Source organism: Xiphophorus hellerii, chromosome 16, assembly GCF_003331165.1.
Source record: "Xiphophorus hellerii strain 12219 chromosome 16, Xiphophorus_hellerii-4.1, whole genome shotgun sequence".
In the NCBI taxonomy this organism is placed as follows: Eukaryota; Metazoa; Chordata; class Actinopteri; order Cyprinodontiformes; family Poeciliidae; genus Xiphophorus; species Xiphophorus hellerii.
Genome location: NC_045687.1, coordinates 3,134,046 through 3,159,065, shown reverse-complemented (window position 1 = coordinate 3,159,065; position 25,020 = coordinate 3,134,046). Strand labels below are relative to the sequence as shown.

Here is a 25,020-nt window from a genome sequence, read left to right as displayed (position 1 = left end):
TGTTGGCCGCATTTTCTGTACTATTTATTTTTCTCATTTTCAGCACTGACCTTACTTGAAGGGAAAACTTAAGGCTTACAAAAACTTTGTATTTTCTGTCCTGGAGGGTTTACTAAGAAGCTGGTTCAGTTGTAAAGCAGGTTAAGTTAACCTTGTGCTATAGGTAAAGCACCTAATTTTCTTAACTAAATGATGCCTGCAGGTATATCTATTAGCAGGTTTAATTTTGCCTGCACTTGGTTGTGTACATTATTTTAAGTGTATTTGACAAGTTTACCAAAATATAAAAAATGTCATTCAAACTGCATTTGCTTTGTTTTACTTTTTACTTGTACTTTTCATTACATTACTTGAGTACATCCATTTTTACAGTAATTTCCATACTTAAGTACAAGAAGTTTCAGATACTTTAAGACTTTAACTCAAGTAACATTTCAGTCAGTGACTTGGACTTTTACCAAAGTCATATTTTGGAGAGGTACTTATACTTTTACTTGACTCTGAGATTTCAGTACTTTATACAACACTGAAGAAAATATCTAAGCTAACAGGGTTTTTTAAAACTCATACTGGACATGGAACAGAACCATCGTCGCTCTCTGCTGATCAAGACGTTAGCCTGGCTATTAGCGGTTTTGTGGTCCATCACCTCATCAGACGTTTGGATCCTCACCAGAAAGTTGCAACAGTTTTCTTGAGCTATTTCTGTAGCTTTGCTGCTCTCAGCTCAGGCTACTGGAGGATGAAGCATCACCTCATCTGACGTGTGCATGAATGTCTGGCTGTACGAAATATAACCAGATTTTGGAAACGCCTACATTTACTGTTTACTTTCCCTAGCAGCTGTTCTTCCAGAAAAGCAGCTGAGTAAATATGGACGACAAATAAAACCTCTGTTAATATATTTTATCTCAGTTTGGGGAGATACAGTAAAAGTTCACAAAAAATGAAATTATACATTAAGTATAAAAGATAGTTTTAGATGAATCTGATTTAACTTTACCTTAAAAGTAAAGAAAATATATGAAAGTAATGGACATGAAGAAGAAAAACGGTTAAAAGTTTAAAGGGAAAGAATGACATAAAAGTAAAGGAGAAATAATTATAGAGAGAATACATGGAAAAACCCTGGAAGTCAGTTTCTATAACTAGAAAACACAACATAGCGACAAACAATATATGTCTATATAAGAATAACAACTAAAACATCACAGAAAATTACATGGTACAAGTTAATACAAGATAAAACATCTGAATCTGAAACCATGTCTAGTTTTCACACTAGACTTCCTTCCTGATGAAGTTTATAGATGGAGCGGTTTCGGTTCTGGAGCTGTTTCTGTAGCTTTGCTGCTATCAGCATTATAATAAACCAAAAGTTTAATTATAGCATACTGTGATCACAGTACTAATATATAAAATATGTAATGCTTAAATACTTAGAAGACATATAAATATATTTTAAATGTAATTTGATCACAAAAATGGTTCACTTAAGATATACTAATCAAGCACATTTTGATGACATAAAAACCTGCTTTCTTACAGTATACAAAGTATAACTCTAGTTGTTCCAAAAAAGCATGTGATAATACACTTAGTACACTTCAAATTGTGATTTTCTACAATTTAGTTACTATTAAAATACACTAAGCACAAAATTATCTGTTCCAAAATGTCACATTTCAAGTTAACTAGCCCTTAAATAACGTGAAGTATATTGATGATTAATTTGGCTACAAGTATGTTAAGATTTAATATATTTAGTATATTTATGTTTCACAAGGATGACACAATGGAAATGAATGAAATCCCCTCAATTTCAGAAACTGAGAACATCATTGTTGTTCCTGTGAACATGTTAATGTTAAATCAACACTAATGAACACAATTTAGCAAAATATTGACCCATTAAGAGAAGATGGCCATCGTGGTATTGAGCTGTCTTTACATTTGTTACATTTTTTGAAAGAACAGTAACATACTTTGGTTAAAACAATGTCAAAATGCTTAGATTGTCAGACGTGTGTGTAAAAAAAGTTTAGTTTATTACTAACATTGTATTCTCAAAATGATCAGAACTGCTCCAGTATTGGAACTGAATTTGTTAAATGTGCTGGAAATGCTGTTTTACTGAAATAAAAAAATGTTTACAAACATTCTGAACTAACTTGTGTTGAATAATGTAATATAAAAACATTCAATGTGACCACAGTCTAACAGTGTGAGATTAAAATACCAGAATTCAACAAAATTTAATCAGTAAAAATTTTAGCTAAATAAGCTAAAATTATTTAGCTTTAACTTAAAGCTAAATAATTTTTAAAGTTTAATCACTAATACTTTTATAACAAATTTATGTCAGATTATGAGTTTTTGGTTAATGTCAAGTTGTCATAATGAAGACATTTTGAATAATGTCAACTTTGTATTAAAACTGTCATGATTTACTAAATTACACTTTATGACAACAGTCATAAATATTCATGAAGACTTAGTCATGTGACACCTCATCTGACGTGTGAATGAATGTCTGGCTGTACGAAATATAACCAGATTTTGGAAACGCCTACATTTACTGTTTACTTTCCCTAGCAGCTGATCTTCCCGAAAAGCAGCTGAGTAAATATGTACGACAAATAAAACCTCTGTTAATATATTTTATCTCAGTTTGGGGAGATACAGTAAAAGTTCACAAAAAATGAAATTATACATTAAGTCTAAAAGATAGTTTTAGGTTAATCTGATTTAGCTTTACCTTAAAAGTAGAGAAAATATATGAAAGTAATGGACATGAAGAAGAAAAAAGGTTAAAAGTTTAAAGGGAAAGAATGACATAAAAGTAAAGGAGAAATAATTATAGAGAGAATACATGGAAAAACCCTGGAAGTCAGTTTCTATAACTAGAAAACACAACATAGCGACAAACAATATATGTCTATATAAGAATAACAACTAAAGCATCACAGAAAATTACATGTTACAAGTTAATACAAGATAAAACATCTGAATCTGAAACCATGTCTAGTTTTCACACTAGACTTCCTTTCTGATGAAGTTTATAGATGGAGCGGTTCCGGTTCTGCCTGAAGAGATCTTAGGTAAAGTTTTAGATCTGATCAAATCTGCACGACTGACCTGCCCTCTGCTGCTGGAGCTCAAACGAGACGCAAAAACCTTTTCTGTTCCCAAAAGACACAATGTGGAGGTTCTGCTGTTCCAGCTGAAAAATCACAGAGAAAATTTGAAAACCTTCCTGAAAGGTAAATTTGCCTTCATCAAGAAATAACTTGTTTTTTGTTATGTATGTAACATGTTTATAATATTAATGTTTTCAAAAGGAACAAGCATTCAGAAACATTTCTGTCTTCCACAGCCTCAACATCAACATTTGTCTTAAAATAACAGAGGACATTGTTGTTGAATGTGATTTATCTGATGATGACTAATCAGGTCAAACAACTTGATAAAATCAGGTAAGTAGCCTCAGTAATAACAGTATTATTGCTTATTTGAACATTAACTAATGCTTACAAGTGAAACCAGTAAGGAAACTGTCATGAAACGGTGTGGTGAGGGGTGGTGAGGCAGACGCAGCGGACCCAGGTAAGAGGAATAATGAAATTTAATGACGAAAACACAGTCCAAACAACAGGCGGCTCGCACATTGACGCATAGACAAGACATAGACAAGGACCCGACGAGGAACAAGGAACACAGGTGGATTTAAATACACAGCGGGTAATCACAGAACGAGACACACCTGGGAACAATCAAGGGGAGGACAGGACAACGAAGAGACTCAAGGACACAGAAAACTCGAAATTAACACACAGAAAACACAGAACACGACAGAAACTTTCTATCCCAGGATGGACGACGACTTTCAGATGATGTTCCTGTTCCAGAGGATCAGCTATTCAAATTTTGTTAAGAAGTACAATGATGAGCTTCCTGAGATGCTGCAGTTTCTTGATCAGATTGAGCAGTGTGCTGTTCAGTTAGAGAGCATGAAAAAGGGAGCAAAGATCTCCAGTGTGACTGGGAGCTCAGTGGGAGCTGTGGGAGGTATCCTGTCCATTACTGACTTTGCTTTAATTCCAGTTACAGCTGGTGTGTCTTTGGGGTTGACAGTTGCTGGTGCAGCTGCTGGAGCAACCAGTGCAGCGAACAGCTTGGTAACCACTTTAGTAGAGGGTAGAGTTAATCAAACACAACAAGCAAATACAACCTTTCAAAGATTCATGTTTGGTGTTCAGAGAATCCAGGACTGTCTGGAAGAGGCGGCCAAACCACCATATGCTGAAGTTGCACAAAGTAGTGAAGATGTGCTTCACATGGCAGGAAATAATGCTGCAGATGGTATTGAAAAGGCTGGTGAATTGATTGTTAATGCAGCAGCTGCTGTAAATGCAGGTAAAGTTGCACTACAGGAAGGGAAAGCATTGAGTACTGTATCCAGAATGGCCTCAGATGTTCCTGATATCGGTCAGGCAGCAGTTAAAGGGTCTCTTGATCTCTCCAAGGGAGCCAGAGTTGGCTTTATTGCAGTCAATGCCCTCTTCCTTGGCATGGATATCTTCTTCATCACTACAGACAGCCTGGCCCTGGCTAAAGGGACAGAGACTAAGGTCTCTAAGTTCCTCAGAGCCAGAGCTGCTCTGTGGCTCTCAGAGATAGAGGCCTGGGGGAAAATCTGCAACTCACTGAGTCGCAGCAAACTGACCACAGAGGAAATCAGAGAAATGCTTGAGAAGCCATTTTATCCTGTTAGCTGGAAACAGTTTACATTTTTAATGGGGAGTGAATACGTCTATTGGGCAGTGGATACTTGTAAGTGGTGAAAATACTTTTTTAGAGGCCAAAACAGCAGCCAGATTGACAGGAATTTGACACAAGGCCACAATGTTCAAAGGCTGAATAACCTGTCTGATAAAACACACAGCAGGTTTCGATGTGATGAGGTTAATATCAGGATGTTTAGTCTGACCTGTTCTCTAAGTCTAAACCACAGAGTCCCCTATATTTCTACAACCAGTCATTGTAATTGTGGTTCCCATTGTCTATTGTATTAAACATGTATAAACTACATGATGCCTTTTCTGCTTTGGGATATTGAGTGTCTTAGAGTGAGATGAACAGAAAAAAACTTGTACTTGTATAAACAAATTTTAATTTTTAATGAATTCTCAACAGTTACATTGTTTTTTAATTTGTTTTCATATAAAGAGTCTAGAAGAAATCCAGACTGAGAGCGAAGGAGAGAATCTGATATAAACTTTAAGTTATATGGCTTATCATAATCACACTGCTGTGCTCAATTTGTTTTCAAAATACTTTTGATTTTCAGTGAATGACATGAAATATATACATAATTCAATATTAAATCCATAGGTATATTCATGTAAAGGATTTTGTTGAAAGTATAATAAAGCTTGACTTATAATATAAATTTTAATTTGTTTCATTTTTATTTATTCAACAAAAAACAAAGAGTTTGTGCATCAAACTGAAATAAAATGGATCTTCTAAGCCACAGATCTTTTTCTGTTTGAAGAAAAATATCATCAGTGACCGTGATACTGATGATTTGATCTTTACCTAAATTCAAACTGTGAAGGTTGTTAAATAAAATTTAGCATCTCCAAGACTTTGGTCTTGAGGTGGAGAATGGTGGAGAGCCCACTCCGGATCATGGATGAAGTTCTGCCTGCAGCCCAAGAGGAGGAGTTTAGTATATCTATGCAGTGTTGTTCACAAATATGGAAAAAATGGAGAATTGGACAAATAAATTGGTTTGACATTTGCAGTGATACAAGAGACGTCCAGATCTATCATGGTGGACATAGAGCTGAACCTAAAGGCTGTTAAAGTTTCAAAACTTTGTTTGCTGGTTTGGGATTAAAAAGAGTCGATTGATTCCACTGTAGATATTTACTGAGGAACATCACAGCATGTAGATTTTAGTTATACTGAGAATAATGAACACAGTTAGTTAGTTATAGTTATTTCTTGCTCTATCACTGATACATAGCATAACCCATGGTATTAAAATATGGGTGTCCTAAATATATACTTAACAGATACAGAGCATTAGATGTGTGTATAGCCAGTCATGGTCAGTGTTGATCTGCAGCTGTTTTGATAACAGTGTGTTGGCTGGTTAATGTGGCTGTAGTGACATATAAAAGTCAGTCCCTTCTTGAAATGCAGGTTAACAGTTTATTCTATTAGAAATCAGACAATTTGTGCACAAAACTGAACAACTTTAAAATAAACTGTAACAGTATTAACATGGTGTTCGCCCGGTTCAACACCTGCCTCCCTGTCGCCCCTTGACTCCTAGACATGAGCCTGCAGCCCCATCTAGTGGCCAAAAACTAGGCGGCAAAACCTCCATATATTTATATGTATTTGGCTCCTATGCCTGTAACAGGGGCCCCGTGTAGGGGGGGAAATTTATGACAATTCCAAGGGCCCCTGACCAACACGGGGCCCTCTGCAGTTTTTTGTTTTTTTTTTGTTCATAGAATTTTTTCTTAAATGGGGCAATTACAAAATTAACTATATTGTGTTTTCTAAAAATGTTTTTAGCAATAAATAAATAAATTAAAGCACACATTTTCCCTGACCCCCCTGGATCTGAACGAAATGGTTCGTTCCTGCTTGGAGCTTGACGGTGACGATGTTCAGCAGCAGTCAGTGGAAACAAGAACGACTGTGGCTGTTACTCTGCTGCTAAGAAAAATTATAAAGTAAGTTTTCAATAAATAGAGAGAGAAAAAGGTGAGAGTGTCAATTTATAACCCAGTTTTTCTCTGAGAGGTGGGTAGACTGTGTGAGATTAACCATTTAGCATAGTTAGCTTAACTACAGACTGTTAGCCTCCATTTGACTAACAATTAATGAATTAAGGAAAAAAATGACCAACATATTCACATACACTGCTCAAAAAAATAAAGGGAACACTCAAATAACACATCCTAGATCTGAATGAAAGAAATATTCTCATTGAATACTTTGTTCGGTACAAAGTTCCATTTGCACAACAGCAGGTGAAATTGATTGTCAATCAGTGTTGCTTCCTAAGTGGACAGTTTGATTTCACAGAAGTTTGATTTACTTGGAGTTATATTGTGTTGTTTAAGTGTTCCCTTTATTTTTTTGAGCAGTGTATTTAACTTGTCCCTCCACCTTTTACCACTTAACAACAGATGAGTCAGTCAGCAGCAGCTCTAACCCACTTCCCTCCTGACCCGTCCTCTCCTAAGTGAAATTAAAACAGCAATTAAAGTTAAAAATGTAACTTTTATAAAAAAATATTTTTTTTTTTACATATTTGTTAAAACTGTCATTATGTTGTGACAGTACGGCATGAGAGATAATCTGTGAAAATCTAGTTCCTCTGCTTTCTCCCAGCGTTATCTAAAAACAACCAATCAGAGACAGGAAAGTTTTACTGCTGTCAATCACAATCTCATGTGGTGCTGCTCATCCTTCCTCCCCCTCGCTCTGTGCTATGCTGCAGCTAGCATAGCCTGTTGTAAATGCTCAGTCTAGCTAGCATAGCTACCAATGACGGCAGGTTTCCTGTAATGATTTGTTGTTTCTCCACTATTAGCACATTTAGCAGTGAGTGAATGAGATTGATTGACAGCACTAAGACCCTCCTCTTGGTTCTGATTGGTTGTTTTGGCTGGAACATTGCATTACTTTAGCTAGCAGTAGTAGTTCAGGGACAAGGTGGAGGAGATTGATTATTTTAACAGATTATCTGTCTGGTTTTTTAAGAGTCCAGCAGCAGATCAGATCGGTCTGACTTGGGATATTGAGGGAAATATTTCTTTGTGATCAACAGAAAAACAGACACAAGCAGAGCACACATATAAATTGAAGGTATTTTCTTAACCTACATATAAAAGAACCACAGACAACGTTTATTAGTTTTCAACCAAGCTTTTCCAAAAGGAGAAGACACAGCAAACCGCTTCTACAAGCTGCTCACCGTGCGTTCTGAAAACCTTCAGTTAGGGCTTGTCTTTTATTAGCAAGGAAAGGAGTGATAAAAAGAAGCAAGTTTTTATCTTTGCACACAGTTCATCTAGTTTTTTCTCACGAGGACGGAGGAAGATTGAACACTGAGTAGAGATAATCCTGCAACAGAAACATTCTGTAGATGTGAGTCAAGTGTCAACATAGTGTCAGTTCACACACAGCAGAAACCTTTAACTGAAAAACAGACTAATGACGCAAAATAATGTAAGAGTGTTTATCAATATTTCATATAAGTATAAGCTATCCAAAATCTAAAAAAGAAGAAATACATCTTGTTTTGTCTTTTTTTCCTTTTTTTTAGTTGCTGAGTAAAAGAATGCAAATATATGCTATAAAAAGAAATATGATGTATACAGGAAACAGTAAGAAACCAAATGCATTTTTCATCACTAGCACCACTTGCTTTCACATTTTCAGTGCAGGAGTCATTAGCAGATGATTCAATCTGTTTAATAATTACAGGACATCGTCATATGATCCTGTTTTCAGTCCATCTTCATCCCTCTGGAGTGATATGTAGTCCTCATCTGTGTCAGAGGTTACCCTGACCAGCTGATAGTTGATCATGGTGGTGCTAAACATCCTTAGCATCAAGCTGCAAAGACATGGGATGATGCAGGTTGTGAAGAGACAGAATAGGATCAGGACAGATGAGATTGGTGCTCCAATCCTCAACAGCAGAAGTCAAAAGGCTGGGATCCATGGGTGGTTCTGTTTACAAAGTTCTGGAGTTCTTCCAGGTCATGCAGAGCATCGTGGATGGTTCCACCAGTTCCTGCTTCATTGGGGATGAATGTGCAGCACGTTGATCCTACTATCTTGCAGACACCTCCCTGAGAGGCTATCAGGAGGTCCAGCACAATGCGGTTTTGCAGAATCATTTCTCTCATATACACATATAAATTGAAGCAATGGATTAATTTGTACAAGCTGTCTGAAGTGATTCAGACCAGCAAGTTCTCCAAGTCTTTATCAATCATTAAAAAAATGGAGACTCGCCACCAAAAACAGCCTTGAACATATTAAACACTGGACCGTTTATATAGCTAATCGTTTCTCTTGGAACGGTCATGCCGGTGTTGTCCACAGTGTAGGCGTACTGCCGCCTCAGATACTCCTCCTGCATTACAGCGTTTTCAGGTGATTTTCCCAGGCAGGCAGCCAGGTGGACAGTGGCTTCATGTCCTGAGAAACAGAGCACCAGAGACATGGCCAACGTGACGACAAAGAAGGGCACTTTGCCGATATAGGGAGCAAGGTACGGGATGAGATACCGGTTGGCTGCTGGTTCACCAAAACATGCTGCTAGAGCAATGAAAGCTGCAAATGCAGGGTCGTCTATTTTTGCTACAGGACTAACCATGATGATGGGGACAGGTTGAAGTCCAGTATTCCTCATTGAGTTCCAGGTATGAGGAAGGTTAAATGACGTATGGGCTGCTGGAGGAAAAGGGCACAGGTCTGGATTGGTGCATCCAAACCTCCGGTGGCCAGGCTGGATGCTTCCTGTAGCGATGCTGTAGGCCGCTTCAGGATACAGGAAGCAGTTCCAGGGAGAATACAGCAGGACGTCTGTGATGGACGGCAGAGGCATCAGACATCTGGCAGGAATCATCGAGGCCACAATCGATCCATGAGCCAAAAAGATCAGCTCAATCTTCTTCCTCTCCAAATCCTCCTTCTTCTTCGCTGCCTCCTCATTCAGCTTTTGCTTTATGAAGTTTCCAAGATTTACCAGATGAAAGAAGACATTAGACTCTGCGTTTTCACTCAACCACTGTTTAACCTCCGGGTAAGGAGTGTTATTAATTGCATAGTCGATCAGCTCTCTCTTCTCATCTCTGGTCCTGTTTTTCTTCTCTATGATGAATTTGATTCTCACCAACTTCTTAAGAGCTTCTCTGCAAAAAGATTTAAATAAATCTGTTATCTTTGTGTAAATGATTCTATTTAAATTCATTTTTATACTTTTCCAATTCATACATCAATATCTTTTGCTTTTTTTGACAGAAAATTTAAATTTCACAAAGCTGCCAAACATTCAACATTCATTTGTTAAATGCAAATTTTAACATTTAAATGATTTTATAATAATTCTGAAATTATGGCATAAAACAAGAGGTGGGTTAAAATCCCCAGTGTGATTACATGTTTTGTGCAAGTTTTAAGAGATAAAAAAGTACATTTATTTTGTTCTGTACAAAATGTTTACAGTGACATGAATCTGAGGAGTTGACAGTTCAATCAGGACACTCAAACATTAGATTAAAATATGTTTTAATCTCAGATTAAAATATATTGTTTTATCATTTTCATACCTTATTTTCTGCAGTTCTTTCTCCGTCTCCTCGGCGCTGGTCAGAACAGTCCTGGCATTTTTCCTCAGAGTCTGACTGGCTTTTGTCTCGATGTTGTCGAGGTTTTGGCAATCATTAACCAGCTGAGGAACAGAAAGCACAAGCCCGACCGCTCCTCCTGCAATCTGAACACAACACATCTGATTAGACAGTGTTCATCAGTTGTTACCACTCAGACAGTGGAGCCCAAAGTGGGTCCGGCTGGAGGGCCGACATCCTGCATGTTTTAGTCTCTCCCTGGTTTAACACACCTGCATCAAATGGTGACTCATTAGAAACCTAAGAAGAACATCGACCTGCTGAGGAGGTTTTACCACCAGAGAACTAAAACATGCAGGACGCCGACCACTTTGGGCAGAACTGCACTAACAGTTGTTCCACTGATGCCTAAAAAGCCCCAGAAACAACTGAAGCCATAAAATCAGACTGCTTGGTACACTTGGAATAAGACAAAACTAACTTCCAAGTTACTTTTCATTAAGTTATAGGAGATTGTATTATGTAAATAATTCCTTAATACTGACAAAACCCCAGATTTAACTAATAAGGAAAAATATCTTGTTATAAGTGACAGAATAATTTTAAGGGCTCTTGGAAGCATTGTAGATTTTTCATAGATTAAAATAATAATAAATAATATAAAACCTGAAACTCATAGAGCATAGAGAGGAGAATCACATAAGCTGAATTTCATAAATTGAAATTATGAAACTAAATTCACTTGATGGAAACACGCTCATTTAAAAAACAAACAAACAAAAAAAAAACTCAGGTTTTTGATAATTTTTTTGCACTACCATAAGACTATTTTGTCTTATTTCAATCATTTAGTTTTTAGGCTAAATCAAAATTAGTGCATTTCACAAAATTGCAATGGAAAAAAACTGTTGTTATTTTTTTTTTGCAGTTGTAATCAGCAACCAGATGCAGAAGAGATGAAGAAGTCGCAGGAGGATGATGGTGCAACATGTTTTGTAATGACTTATTGCATCAACAAACTTATTCATGCATGATTTTAATTGTTTTCTTATTTAATGAAAACACAGGAATTATGAAATTGTGGTTTTTCAACATTAGTTTTGCAGTGGAAACAGCTGTAGTTCATATTTACATAATTAAATATGTTTATGTCTCTAATTAATACAATTATATATAATTTTTTTTTTCCTTTCTATAATTTTCCTTCAGAATTTTGTATGAACTTTGAATATTTTCCTGACTTGTTTAAAATATTGTCTAACTTACACTTCCAGCTGCTGCTGAAGCTGCTTTTCTCCCCAGAGAAGAAGCCACTTTCTCCCCTCCTTCTTTGGCTGCTCCAAACAGAGCTGCTGTAAGGATTGTAAGACACCCTGTAAGCACAATATTACTGGCTTCGATCCTCCTGAACATGTTGATACGCGGTAACCCAAAAACCGCTGTGATCGTCAGGCTCCTGGGGAGGTTCAGCCCTGCCTGTCTGGCCATTGACCTCATGAAAAACTCCATAATGTTGCCATCATCATCATCTCCACCACCAGCAGCACCACCAGCAGCACCACCACGGTGGTAGAGGTTGGAGGCTTGTCGTTTCAGTGACTTCATGAGGTTTTTCATTTCCTGTTCCAGACTCTGTAGCTCTTCCAGAACCTTTTGGGCTTCCTCCATGATGTCTTTGGACTTGCTGACGCTATAAGCATCAGAACCAACACTAGTTACCGCACCGGCCCCAGAAGCCACAGCTCCCGCAGCTCCCACTGCAGCCAGAACAGGCAGCGCTGCTCCGCCGGTCAGAAGCGTTAACACGCCCGCCGCCGCCATGGCAGTTGCTCCCCCGACCGACACCGAGCTGCCGACCACTTTGGTCACGTTGGCAGCCTTCACCGCTTCCTCCAGATCATCCGCCAGGTTCTTCAGCTTCCTGGAACTTTTCTTCTGAAGAGCCACCCATTCATGGACTTTACGTACGAGAGCATCAGCATCATCCATGGTGTGACTGTAGAGAGGTTGGAGATCTGCAACAAGAGCAGGGAAGTATTACAGCAATTAATCATGATTATTGTCAACTCATTTAGTAATCAATTAATCAATAACTGGAGAAACAAAGTCAAAAAGGGATTTGCTGAAAGAAGAAAGTAAACAGTAGTATTTAAGGCAAAACTGTGCAACCTAAATTTGTTGACCATTATTTCAATAATTGATCAGACTAATCACGATTAATCAATTATTGGAATAATTGTCAACTTTTTTAGTAATTAACTGGAGAAAAACTAAAAGAAAAAAAGGCATTCACTGAAAGACAGGAGTCAGAGGAGTAATTACGCCAAAACTGTATAAAATATAAATTAGTTGCTGATAATTTCAATACGATTAATCACAATTAAATCAGATCAAATGTGATTAATCGACTATTGAAATAATCCATCCATCCATCCATTTTCTGTTCACCCATTGTCCCTAATGGGGTCGGGAGGGTTGCTGGTGCCTATCTCCAGCTACGTTCCAGGCGGGAGGCGGAACGTAATCGTCAACTTATTTAGTAATCAATTAATAACTGCAGAAAAACTTTTTTAAAAGGCATTTCCTGAAATAAGAAAGGAGTCAGTAGCAAATGAGCCAAAAATGCACAAAATATAAATGAGTTGTTTTAATAGTCGATCACGATTAATCTGGTTAATCATATCAGACATAATTGTAGCCCAGCTAATCTCAGCTTATCTATGAACAATTCATGAGTTTAAGACATTTTTCTACTCACAAGATTAGCAGCTCATGAACTGGTTCTTGATTTGTTATTTTAATAAATATGTCTAAGTTTAACATGAGAAAACCACAATTTCCTGTTTATTCAGTCAGTATTTAATAAATCTGACACAAAATAATGTTAAAATTTGGTTAATGTCTTTTTTTTAAATTCAACATGAAAAATTTAGCCCTTGGTGTTATCGTAGGACCGTCGGCTCTCTTGATAGAAGATTTTAAGAAAATGGCTGCATATCAATTAATCATTAATCGATCGATTGATTTATATGTAGCCAAAGAATCAGCCATAACAAAAATACTCCAGAACGTGGAACATTTCATCCTGAACAGGGGAGTCATCTGCCGGAAACAGAGCTCTGTTGTCAGACAGTTTCCGGTCAGACAGTCATTTCCTGTCTGGAGGAACACAGAACCGAGCCGGTAGAGTCCGATTAGTCAGGAAAACGTTACATAGGAAAACGATATCTCTTCACTTTCCTGTCAGAGCTGGGACCACCGGATCCGACTCGGCCCAGCAGAACATAAATAGAGATCCCCCCCCCATGAATGTCAGTTAATGCTTTTTTATATTCAAATTAGTTCCAATCGTTTAACTGATATCGTCCTTCTTTTAGTCTTGTAGATTTTCCGCCATCCAGCAGAGGGCGCCGATTGTCATCCATAAATGAAACCGTTGATACAGAAACAAAGATGGCGGAGCTATAACAGAATAGCAAAGAGAAATAATCCAAACACATCGTTATGAGAACTTTATGAGGTTCTGTTTTGAAATATAAACACTTTATAAGCTCTTAGGTTTCACTTTAATAAAGCGAGATGAACAGTGTCAACTTCTCATTTGCAAAATAATAAGTGTTTAAAAGGCGGGAATTTAATTTTAAAAAGTGGAAAAAGTTGGAACATGATGCCAATGAGCAAGGTTGATTTTGGTCCAAAGTTTTAACATTTCTTCATAAACAGCTACAGAGTTTGGATGAACATCTCTCTGTTCGTGGGGAATTAAATGTTTCACATTTTATTCTTTTCATCTTTTATTTTTTAATTCATCAACTTAAGAGGTTCCTGTTGTCATATTTAATAAATATATATCTAAGTTCAGTAATGTGAGAAAACCACAATGTCATGATTTTTCAGTCAGTATTTAATACATCTGACCGGATTTACGCCTGTGACTGGAACAAGCCGAACTAATAGACTGGAAACAAAACAGACTTTACTCACTGCTTGTTGCTGTTCTGTCCTGCTTCTGTTAGAAAACTCTGCACAAAGTTACTGGGATCCACGTTCCGAAAAGTCCAGATGATTGTCCCGTCAGAAGCACAGCTGCTTATATCGACGGTCTGCAGCCAGGAGGTGGGAGGAGCAAAGGGGGAGCTATCTCTTTCTCTATCACTCTCTCACCTTGACCCCAAAGGAAAAAGCACAGACAGTGCAAGAATGAAATATTTTGTAATTTACAATTGGTGCAGATTCTGTATGCTCCAGTTAACGATTAATCAATTATTAAATTAGTTGGCGATTATTTTAATAATCGATTAACCATTATTAACCCGATTAATTGTTTCAGCACTAATTAGAATAAAGTTATTTTAGAGGAAAGTCCTAATTCTGTGGTCTGGAGAAAAATGAACCCAGTTCAGCTTTAACTGGTTGTTTCCTGACAGAACCAGTAAACATGATGTTAGTTGTTATTTGTGGCGGTGAACTGAGGCTGTGCATTTCTCGGGATCAGACTATTTCCTGGAAAACAAAAGTGAAAGTCGCAGAACCACACCGGGGTCATTTTTCTTTAACTCTGGGTCTTTTTTTAGTTCATTTGTAGCCTTGAAAATGTTAAACAAATATTTGAATTTTACCTTGGGAAAAGTTCAAACAGTTTTACTGCAAGCATACTGCTGCATGTGCTGCAATAATTAAATTGCAACTTTGAACCACGCTGAGTTTTTATTGGATTAAAATGAGCGGGAAAAGGAAGATGGCATATTTCAGGAGCTGGAGAGCTGCTGTAGAAAAACTGTTTTCTCAATGAGGTGAAAGTTCATGCATAAGGAAAACAAGCACAGAATATCACTTGTTATATCACAGTCGGCTCATGTCTCTATATCTCATGTGTTGGGTGTGTGCAGGGTCAACCAGAGTTCACAAGTTTCAACATGAGGAATCAACGCAGAGACAGGAAGCAGAGCTCAGAGGATCTCAACGTGAACAGGAAACTGCGGCTTTGAAACGTTTTTATTGTTCTGGTGGCAACAGAAATCTGACTAAATTAGCGGCAACCTGTCTGGCCAATCAGAGAGCTGCTCTCAAGTGGCTAAAATGACATGAAGAAGAAACAACTGTTGTGATTGGTTAGAAGGATCTAAACTATGAATTCATTTTCTTCTGAGTTTATTCAGCTTTATTTGCTTTGGCTCAGCAAAACAATATGTCTGTTGGATAACTGCATCATTTTGCTGAACCATCTCCATGTTCTCTGCTGCGTTTCCATTGACAGTAAAATGTAGTAAACAGGAATTGTGAAAATAAATGTGCTTAATTGAAACTTGGCAATTTCACAAAAACCCAAAGTTTTGCAAAATTACTGTATTTTGCAAACATCCTGTATTAACCGGATGTTACTACTGCTGGAAACAACAAAGAAGAAGACAGGAAGTGGTATCAAGATTATATTTTTTAATAGTTTATTGAATAAACAAACTTATTCACATGTGATTTTAATTGTGATTTTTATTTAATGGAAACACCACAATTGAGAAATAGCATTTTATTGACATTAGCGGAATATTGACAACGCTTTGCTCACATTGGTAATGGAAATGTAGCCAATTATGTGAAGACGATGAAGAGTTAAAGCAGCAGTTGGATAAACAAATATGGAAAACTGAAGCATTTAGTTGTTTAAAACAATGCAACATCAAGAAAATTAAAAATACTTAACGTAAGGTCAAATTAGATTTTTAAATTTAAATGTTTTTCCAACTAAGTTTATAGTTTTTAGTTTATATTTTCTATTTGAATAGACTAAAAAGGTCTAAATGAATAAACATGAACTCAAATCCAAACATAGTAAAATCTAATTATTAATACTGTAGCACCTTAAACCACTCTATGAGAAAAAACTAAAATGGTGGGTGCTTGGGTTCGACATCAATGAGGTACCCCATTATGTAAGTAATACCACTGACCTGGTTTGTAACAAATATGACCCAGAGAAATAGAAATTCAGGCAAAATTACTCAGCTTCACTTTATTAACTACGGTGACAGGGAACCCTCACTGTTAATCACCATTGAACTGTAAGCTGTGAATACTTTTAAGTTTTAGGAAAACCACACAAAAAAAAATGGAAAACAACATATACTTTTCACATAAGGCAACACATAAGGCGGGCCCACTAAACACTTAATGTTCACAAGCAATGTCCAAGCTAATATATCGTCCTGAACAGTCAGTTCTACTCACGACCTTCAAATGGTGGTGGAGAAATGGGAAAAGACCCGAGAAAACCCAACGGTGCAGGCCTGTGACCAACGAGGAGTAGACGTTGAAATCCCAGAGGGAGGACGAATGAAAGAAACAATTTGAGAGCGGTGCAATTCGGGGAAAACATGGGAAACGCTGAGATGCCTCCCTCCTCTCAACTCCGCCGCGGCTCAACGGCTGCCGCAGGACCGTGGCGCTAAAGCGTTAGCCCACTTAGCTTAGCCCGAAGTCCGTCGCGACCACTTGCTCCGGCCCCCTCCTGGCTCGTCCCTCCAGCGTCAACTGAACTCCTTCAACTTCTCCCGACTTCCGTGCTCTCTCGTCCTGTTGTCCCTTTGTCTCTCCTTTTCGTCTCTCTTCTCTTTCTTATTTATTCCTCTTTTGTTATTGTTTTTTTTTTTTCTCGTCCGCCTCCGTTCTCCACCCTTACCCCTCTCTCCCCTGCTCCCGCCCTCTCCTCCTCTCCACCAATCCCCATCCCGCACCGGACAAACTGTCCCCACTGCCAATGAAAATGGTGAGATCAGAGAATGCGCAGTGCAGCTTACGTCACACTGCTTCTTTCAGTTACAATATTTACACAATAGCTCACTAACAAACAATAGTTTTCATCATCAAATAAGATAATTACTCAATAGTGACCTTTATATTATTCAACTATTAAGGTGAAGGAAAATACCAATGTATTTCTTTCAGAAAGAAGAATACTAAACACTTAGTTGTTCACCAATGTATGTTTGAGTAAACAGTAATTTACTTTTAATATACTTGTATCTTATTTTGAACTATGTAAAATTAACCTTAACAAATAGTAACTACCATAACCTCAGTTTATCACTGGGCTACAATACTTTTTTATTTTATGTGTTATTAGACCCATTGAGTCTACAAATCTGCAGTTTTTTGCACAGTTGGTGTAACTTGGATTAAATCTAATAAATCTACTAGGTTACTAGGCAACAGAACCGCCCAGAGGTTCTGGTAACATCCAGAAAATACAGAAATTAAGCGATATGTTTTACAGATTCATGATTTTAATGTTTCATAATGTCGTTTTTATTATGTTTAGTAACTAAGAATAAATCAAAAACAGACAAAAAAAATCAGTAGTGTTGTATTTTATTTATTTTTGTCACATTTGACCCGTTTACTGTAGCTCAACCAGAACCAGTACCGCTTCAAGTCTTTATGGATTTTAGATGTAAACAATGTTTTCTCCACACGTTCCTCAATCTGTTCTGGTGTTCCACAGGGTTCTGGACTAAGACCCGTTCAGTTCTCTGTTTGTGTTTTTCTGGATAATATCAGGAAACATTTGTGCACTGCAAAAAATATGACCAAGTATTTTTGATCTAGTTTCTGTTGCAAATGTATTAGTATAATTTAAATAAGATGAAACTAACTTACAAGTAACTTTTCAGCAAGATATTGGAGTTTAAGTGCTAGGTCTACTGGCAGATTATTTCACTTAAAGCTTCAAAAATGTCTTGTAAGTTAAATAATCTGCCAATGGATTTTAAGTTTTTAAATAAACATTAAAGGATTATTTACTTAAAACAAGCACCTATATCTTGGTAAAAGTTACTTTTTAATTGTGTCATATCTCAAGTGCACTAAAATATAAATAAAATATAAATTTCACTATAACTAGACTCAAAATACTTGGTAAGATTTTGTATTTTTCAGAGGATAAATGTTTGTTTTTACATTGTCCACGATGATTTAACTATAAAACCTGAGAAATCTAACGGTTACTGAGACTTTAAGTTTGTCTCCAAGACACAAAAAAAAGTATGAGATTTTTTATTTATGGGTTTTTAACTTTGCTAAAAAGTGAAATCTTTGTTTGTGAAGAACCTGGAGGTGTAAAGATATAACGTTATAATGCTCAGAAAATAAAAGTGCTGTGGTGATGGAGGGGAAGAAGTCGGTGTGCTGTTTAAACCTCAGGGATGTTCAACTGGACCCGACTGAACATCTCAGGAGAACACGCCAGTCCGGTTCCGTCGATGGCGCAGGCGTACTGCTGCTCCAGGTAGCTTTTATCAAGCTTCTGTCCAATAGATTGGTCTCCCAGACAGGTATCCAGGTGGACGGTGGCTTTGAACCTGGACTGGAGCAGAACCAGAGACAGGGCCAAGGTGACCACAGAGAACGGGACGCTGTCTGATTCTTTTCCTGGGAAGATGAACGGAACCACGATCCGGTTTCTCCCAACAGAACCGTGCTTTTTGGTTAGAGACTCAAAGTTCTTCCAGATTCCATCGTCTGGTCTTAGAGGACTAACTGTGATGTTTGGGATCATCTGGTCTCCAGCCTGTCTCATTGAGTTCCAGCGGTCCGGTAGTTTCACGGGTCGATGTTTTTCATCAGGAACTGTGCAGCCGAGCTTCTTGGTGCAGTAGAAGACTCTGTGCTGAGGCTGCAGCTGTCCTGTGGCGATGCCGTACCCCAAACTGCAGGTGACACAGTTCCAGGGAGCATAAAGAACCACGTCCCTGATGGAGGCCAGAGGCAGCAGACAGCTGGCTGGGATCATGAAGTCTCTGATTGATCCATGAGCCATGAAGACGACGTCCACCGCGTCGCCGTGGTTCTTCTTCTCCTCTGCAGCGATGTGTGTCTTCAGGAAGTTAAACATGTCCGCCAGCTTGCTGAAGGTGCTGGACTCTGAGTTTTCTCTCAGCCACGTCAGGACGGTTTGGTCGCTACAGTTTTCCACAGCGAGCGTCATCAGTCTGCTGCGTTCATCAGGAATCGTGATGATGTCAGAGCGACGAACTCCTCTGACGCGTTTCCTCCTGGAGAAACCAACAAACCGGGCATCAGCTGCAGCTTTAACCTGTGCATCGGTTTTAACGAGACGCCAACATGGAGGACGGTCTCAGATGAACCTATTGGTGTCCAAACATGTTGCCCTGGGGCCAAACGGCCCCCAATCCACACTTTGGACCCCCAGACTGCAGATTAATCAGAAAACCAGTCCTACCTGGGAACTCTTTGTGATCCTCCAACAGCAGCAGCTCTGCGGGTCTGGACAGAAGACGGCGGGAAAGTCCGGATAATCTGGTTGTTTCTGTGACTTGACCGCAAAAAAAGCACAAAAATACAAATGGATTATTATTGACTTTTTTTATTCTGTATATTGTTTCTTATGTATAAATTAAAACTAAAGCACAGAGCAGAGCAAACAGCTCATATGTGACTGTAAAAATCTTAAAAACAGGTTAGTTTCTCACATTTTACTGTAAAGATAGAAAAACTGGATTCAAAGGCTTTTTGTCCATGTTTTCAATATCTGCATCACATGACGTGTTGCGTGTGAGTGCAGGTTTCACCAAACATCATTTAATGTGTGTTCAAGGTGAATCCAGGCTAACATGACGGAGTATGAAGCAGATGTTGCTGTTTAAAGTTCGTTTTTAATGTCTCTAAAACAGTTTCTGTTATTTTTTATCATCTGCCAGCAAGTCTACAACAGCGTATTTGGGCCATTTTATAATTCCCTTACATGGAGTAAAAAGTCTTGCATTAGAAATATATATATTATAAGAAAAATCCCCTAAAGTTTAGCTAAAAAGACCAAAAGCAGAAAGTAGAGTTTGACTTCTGGGAAACTTTTTCATTTTAAATCGGCTCAGTTTGTTGGTCTCAGTTTCCTGGAGAGGAGGAGCCTGAGGAAGTTTCACATTTAGGGGAAAGTTTTATAAATCCCTGTTTTCATGCTGTAACAGTAACAGAGGGGATTTCCTCTGACAGCTGGGCGTGAACTGAAGGTTGTTCCAGATCCGGATGGTTTTCAGACTGGATGCTCCTTTCTGTTTGTAAATCCATCTGGTTTAAACTTTTTATTTTCCCTCCTTTAACACAAACATCCAACCCCCTAAAAACCTCTGGAAACCTGAAGTAGAACATTTTTATTGTTAAACAGCTTTAAAGGAACCTGCTTTGAGTTATTTGATTATTGTTGGTCAAATTAAACGAAAGAACTTTTCCTCTGCGCTCGGTTTTATTTGTGGCGTCCCCCAAGGAACCATTTTCATTCAGTTCTGGTCAAAATGCATAACATCACTTTATCTGATCATTAGGTGTGTCTGTCAGTCTCATTTATTGTTCTTTTCAAAATAAAAGCATCAATAAACTTTAATTACGTAAACGCAAAGTCCTTATTTTGGACCATTAACGAAAAGCTTATTTGTTGACTTGAGTGAAATTTACCAGCAAAGTTCCTTTAAATCTGATGGATTCTACAGATTAAATTAGAGGCTTTATGTTATGATTGCATCTGCTGAAGACTTTTTGTTGATGTCAGAAGCTCCTCCTCTGGTCACAGTTTTGCTTTCATTTAGTTTCTGCTTTCGGTTTAAAGCTTCTTCGCTGTAAACTCTCATAAAAAACATATTTTAACCAGGAGATGGATCCTTTTCATTGTTGGTTCCTCTGGAGGTCAGACCACCAGGATCATTTTAAAGGTTTCTTTAATTATGGAGTTTATATTTCAGTTAATGAGGTAATGTTTTTACATTTCATGTAAACACAAACTTTTTAAAGTCTTTAATTTTTCTGGTTCCCAGCAGGTTATTTATTCTTTCTTCCTGTCTCTTTATTTTTCTCCCTATAAAATTAATTTCTGTCCTTTTTCTGCTGTTAACTTCCGGATGTTATTTCATTATTTAACCACCAGAGGGAGACAGAAAGCTGCGTTTATAATAATAAACTTTAACTCAGAAGTTTAATCATACAAGCGCTAATTCCAGATATAAAGGAGTTGTTTGTGTGTAAAAAATAATAAAATAAAACAAAATAAATGTAGTATATGTTTCAATTACCAGAATTTCATATTGCACAGATTTTTGAATATTTGAAGCGTTTAAAATCAAAGTGTTTGCAGAAACTCACAGTTGCTGCAGAAGTCTGTCCAGCTCCTCCATCGCAGCAGAAAGCTGAATCAGGTTGTGAGTGTAAAAATCACTCATGGCTGTTTTTTTATCAGGAAACACAAGAAAACAAACAGAATATATATTTGCATTAGTTCATACATCAGTAAATATCTAAATAATTAACAAAAACCTTGAAGTATAATCATCTCAGGGTGAATTCCAGTTCTTAACATTCAGCAGACATAAAGGAGATAATATTACTCTGAATATTAATGTTAATGTCTCAATATGAGGCAAAATGTATCAACAAAAATAGACTGATTAAAAAATGGCTAAAGAAAAATCAAGTTTTTTAAAGACGAGCTGCATTGTGACTGCTTCTTACCTCACAGGTGAGCTTGAAGAGAAAACCTGGAGACGTTCTTCCCTACGGATGATAAAATGTTTATGAAAGCAAAAAGGTTCAGGAAAATACCCACTTTCCTGAGTGGGTGTTAACCCACTCAGGAAAACACCTGAGTGGGCGTTTCCCTAAGTTTATTTAAATCTTTGAAGAAGGAAAACACTTTTACTTTCTTATTATTAACATTTTGTTGAAAATAGGAAGTTAAATCATGTTTTTAATGTTTTATTTTTCTGTTAAACTCAGAATAAATTGATTTCTGTGTTTATTCTAGGAATAGAAAATAATCCTATATTATATAATTGCAACAAAACATTTATTTATTGTTTAGTCAGAGGAGCAAGAAGTCAGACAAAGGCTGAAAATTAATCTTTTAATTTTTAATTTTCTTATTTTTCATATAATATAGTCTCTTTGTTTTAATGCACAAATATGTATTTAAATTATCTTCATCTTCATCTTCTTCCGCTTATCCGAGGTCGGGTCGCGGGGGTAGCAGCTTCAGAAGGGAGGCCCAGACTTCCCTCTCCCCAGCCACTTCTTCCAGCTCTTCCGGGGGAATCCCGAGGCGTTCCCAGGCCAGCCGAGAGACATAGTCCCTCCAGCGTGTCCTGGGTCTTCCCCGGGGCCTCCTCCCGGTGGGACGGGCCCGGAACACCTCACCAGGGAGGCGTCCAGGAGGCATCCTGACCAGATGCCCGAGCCACCTCAACTGGCTCCTCTCGATGTGAAGAAGCAGCGGCTCTACTCTGAGTCCCTCCCGGATGACTGAGCTTCTCACCCTATCTCTAAGGGAGAGCCCAGCCACCCTACGGAGAAAACCCATTTCGGCCGCTTGTATCCGCGATCTCGTTCTTTCGGTCATGACCCAAAGCTCATGACCATAGATGAGGGTGGGAACGTAGATCGACCGGTAAATCGAGAGCTTCGCTTTTTGGCTCAGCTCTCTCTTCACCACGACGGACCGGTACAGCGCCCGCTTGACAGCAGACGCTGCGCCAATCCGCCTGTCGATCTCCCGCTCCCTTCTTCCCCCATTCGTGAACAAGATCCCGAGATACTTAAACTCCTCCAGTAAATTATGTACTTTTTTTAATCCTACAAAGTTGCACATTCCTTAAATCTGAGTATTCTATTTATGATAATATAAAATTATAACTTTGTCCTTACTGTACATGTTTGTTTTTATTTGTTTTAATATATTTAAAATCTTTCTGTGATGTTACACCTGCAGGACAGTGGAGCTGGAATCCGGTTGAACAGGTTTAGATATAAATACAAACTGGATGATGATGATGATGATGGATTTCCAAAGAAATTCCAGAATTGAACTTCCCATAAATCCGACTATTTACTGTAACTGAACATCTTTCTCCTCTCTGCGGTTTGGATCATTTATTTTAGTGATCAGGTCCAAAATGTATTTTCTCTTTCCACAGATTCTCAATCAGATCAAATAAAATGTCTTTAAATCTTTATCTGAAGTGTGTTTAATTATTTAGTAGCCAAAGTGTAAAAAATATTATTTTAGTTTTGCGGCCTTAAAATCCTGGAGGAGTTTAGATTCATTTACAGAAAGATTTTCTTACCCTGAGCAGCTCAATAATGTCTAGATTCATTTTTTAATCTCTGGAATAAAAATTAAATTAATTAAATTCACCCGTACTGAACTGGCAACTTGTGCTCACTTGTAATTTTTTTAAAAGTTATTTTCTTCAGTTATGATTTATTTATATTAATTACATTTTTGGTATTGTTAATGTTTATGTATCCAATCAAATCAGATTTAATTTAATCGTGTAAAATGTTTTCTTGACAAATTTCTTTAGAGTTTTTTATGGTTTTGTTTTATTCTGTTGGATGTTAGTTAACCTTTTTCTTTTATTTTTTGTGAACGTCATATTTTCTATTCAATAAACATTATAGATTGTGATTTTTTTTCTTTTTTCTTTAAATATTTCCATTAAAATTTTTCGCTCATCACCTGACAGTCTGTTTCTGATTTTAGTCTCTAAAAGTATTTTCCTTTTCATCCTCGGACTTCAGTTGATAATGAGACCCTTCAGTTTTATGGATCTTTTATATTATTTCACTTTTTTCCTTGGTGAAATAAAGAATAAATAATTTTTCCTTATAAAAAGGAAAAATAATTCCTTTTATTATTTTTAAGAACTTTGATGAGCTTTTATTATGAAACTCCTTCCTGTCAGATAACGAAAGCTAGGGCCAAAATAATTCTTAAAATCAAAACAAAATAGGATTTTTGGATAAAACCAAAGTACATATTGCAGTTATGAATAATCCTTCCACCAAACACAGGCAGTTTATAGTTAACATTTCCAAAGTAAAACCTTTAATCAAACCTTCCTGAATATGAAAACTTTAAATTGTATATGCTTGGTTTGCGACAATAAAGGTGCCCTTATATATGGCTAATAAATGGTTTATATATGTTATTAATTCATCTCTAAACACCTTACAAATCATTATAACTGTTTATCATCCATTAAATAAGGAAGGACACAAAATATAGCAATTTCTTGCCAAATAGTGAACCAATTTTATATATTTTATCTAGTTGTTATATTAAATATTTCTTATAAGCACAATAAACATTTATAAGTGTCGTTTTTTATCCTTAATTAATGCACAATAAACAGTTACTAATGCATTATACTGTTTACAGAAGAATTGATAGCATCTATAAATAAATAAAAGCCTTGTTGTAAAGTGAACATAACATTTTAGTATTTTAATTTTTACATTTCAAGTTTAAAGTTAACCATATTGATTAATCGTGATTAATCATTGGAAGAGCGATCGATCAGACACCAGGTGGTTTACGGAAAACCTGCAGATCAGAGAGTTCAGACAAACACTGCCGTCCCCTCTTAGCAAATATTTAGTCATAGTTCATTTACTTTATTATTTTTTTTATTTATTATCTTTGGAGGGGGAAGACTCTTCCCATCAACCCGGTGCAGGTTGATGTCCCATAAAGACAGAGTTCAGTGAATTCATCGTTCAGTAGATTCACCGGCTGCTCAAACGCCGTAAAACATGCAGAGTTTTCAAAAACCCAAAGTGAGGAAAAGTTTAC

General features: G+C 37.2%; 2 protein-coding genes and 1 long non-coding RNA gene across 3 annotated transcripts; 1 reads left to right on the top strand and 2 right to left on the bottom strand.

The window, feature by feature from the left end:
- Positions 1-8,345: 8,345 nt before the first annotated feature.
- On the bottom strand, positions 8,346-14,508 carry LOC116734991 (uncharacterized). Its single transcript, XM_032586566.1, has 4 exons — positions 14,376-14,508; positions 11,658-12,406; positions 10,374-10,537; positions 8,346-9,956 (listed from the first exon to the last, which is right to left on the bottom strand). Exons 2-4 carry the CDS (start codon positions 12,378-12,380, stop codon positions 9,035-9,037), a joined length of 1,809 nt encoding a protein of 602 aa, XP_032442457.1. The 5' UTR covers positions 12,381-12,406; positions 14,376-14,508; the 3' UTR covers positions 8,346-9,034.
- A 3,718-nt stretch (positions 14,509-18,226) lies between these two features.
- Positions 18,227-19,716, bottom strand: LOC116736098 (uncharacterized). The gene is made up of 2 exons (XM_032588343.1): positions 19,627-19,716; positions 18,227-19,438 (listed from the first exon to the last, which is right to left on the bottom strand). Exon 2 carries the CDS (start codon positions 19,369-19,371, stop codon positions 18,577-18,579), a length of 795 nt encoding a protein of 264 aa, XP_032444234.1. The 5' UTR covers positions 19,372-19,438; positions 19,627-19,716; the 3' UTR covers positions 18,227-18,576.
- A 1,124-nt stretch (positions 19,717-20,840) lies between these two features.
- LOC116735126 (uncharacterized) lies at positions 20,841-23,396 on the top strand. Its single transcript, XR_004342335.1, has 2 exons — positions 20,841-21,147; positions 23,155-23,396. It is a non-coding gene; the product is annotated as an uncharacterized LOC116735126 (long non-coding RNA).
- The last annotated feature ends 1,624 nt before the right edge of the window (positions 23,397-25,020 follow it).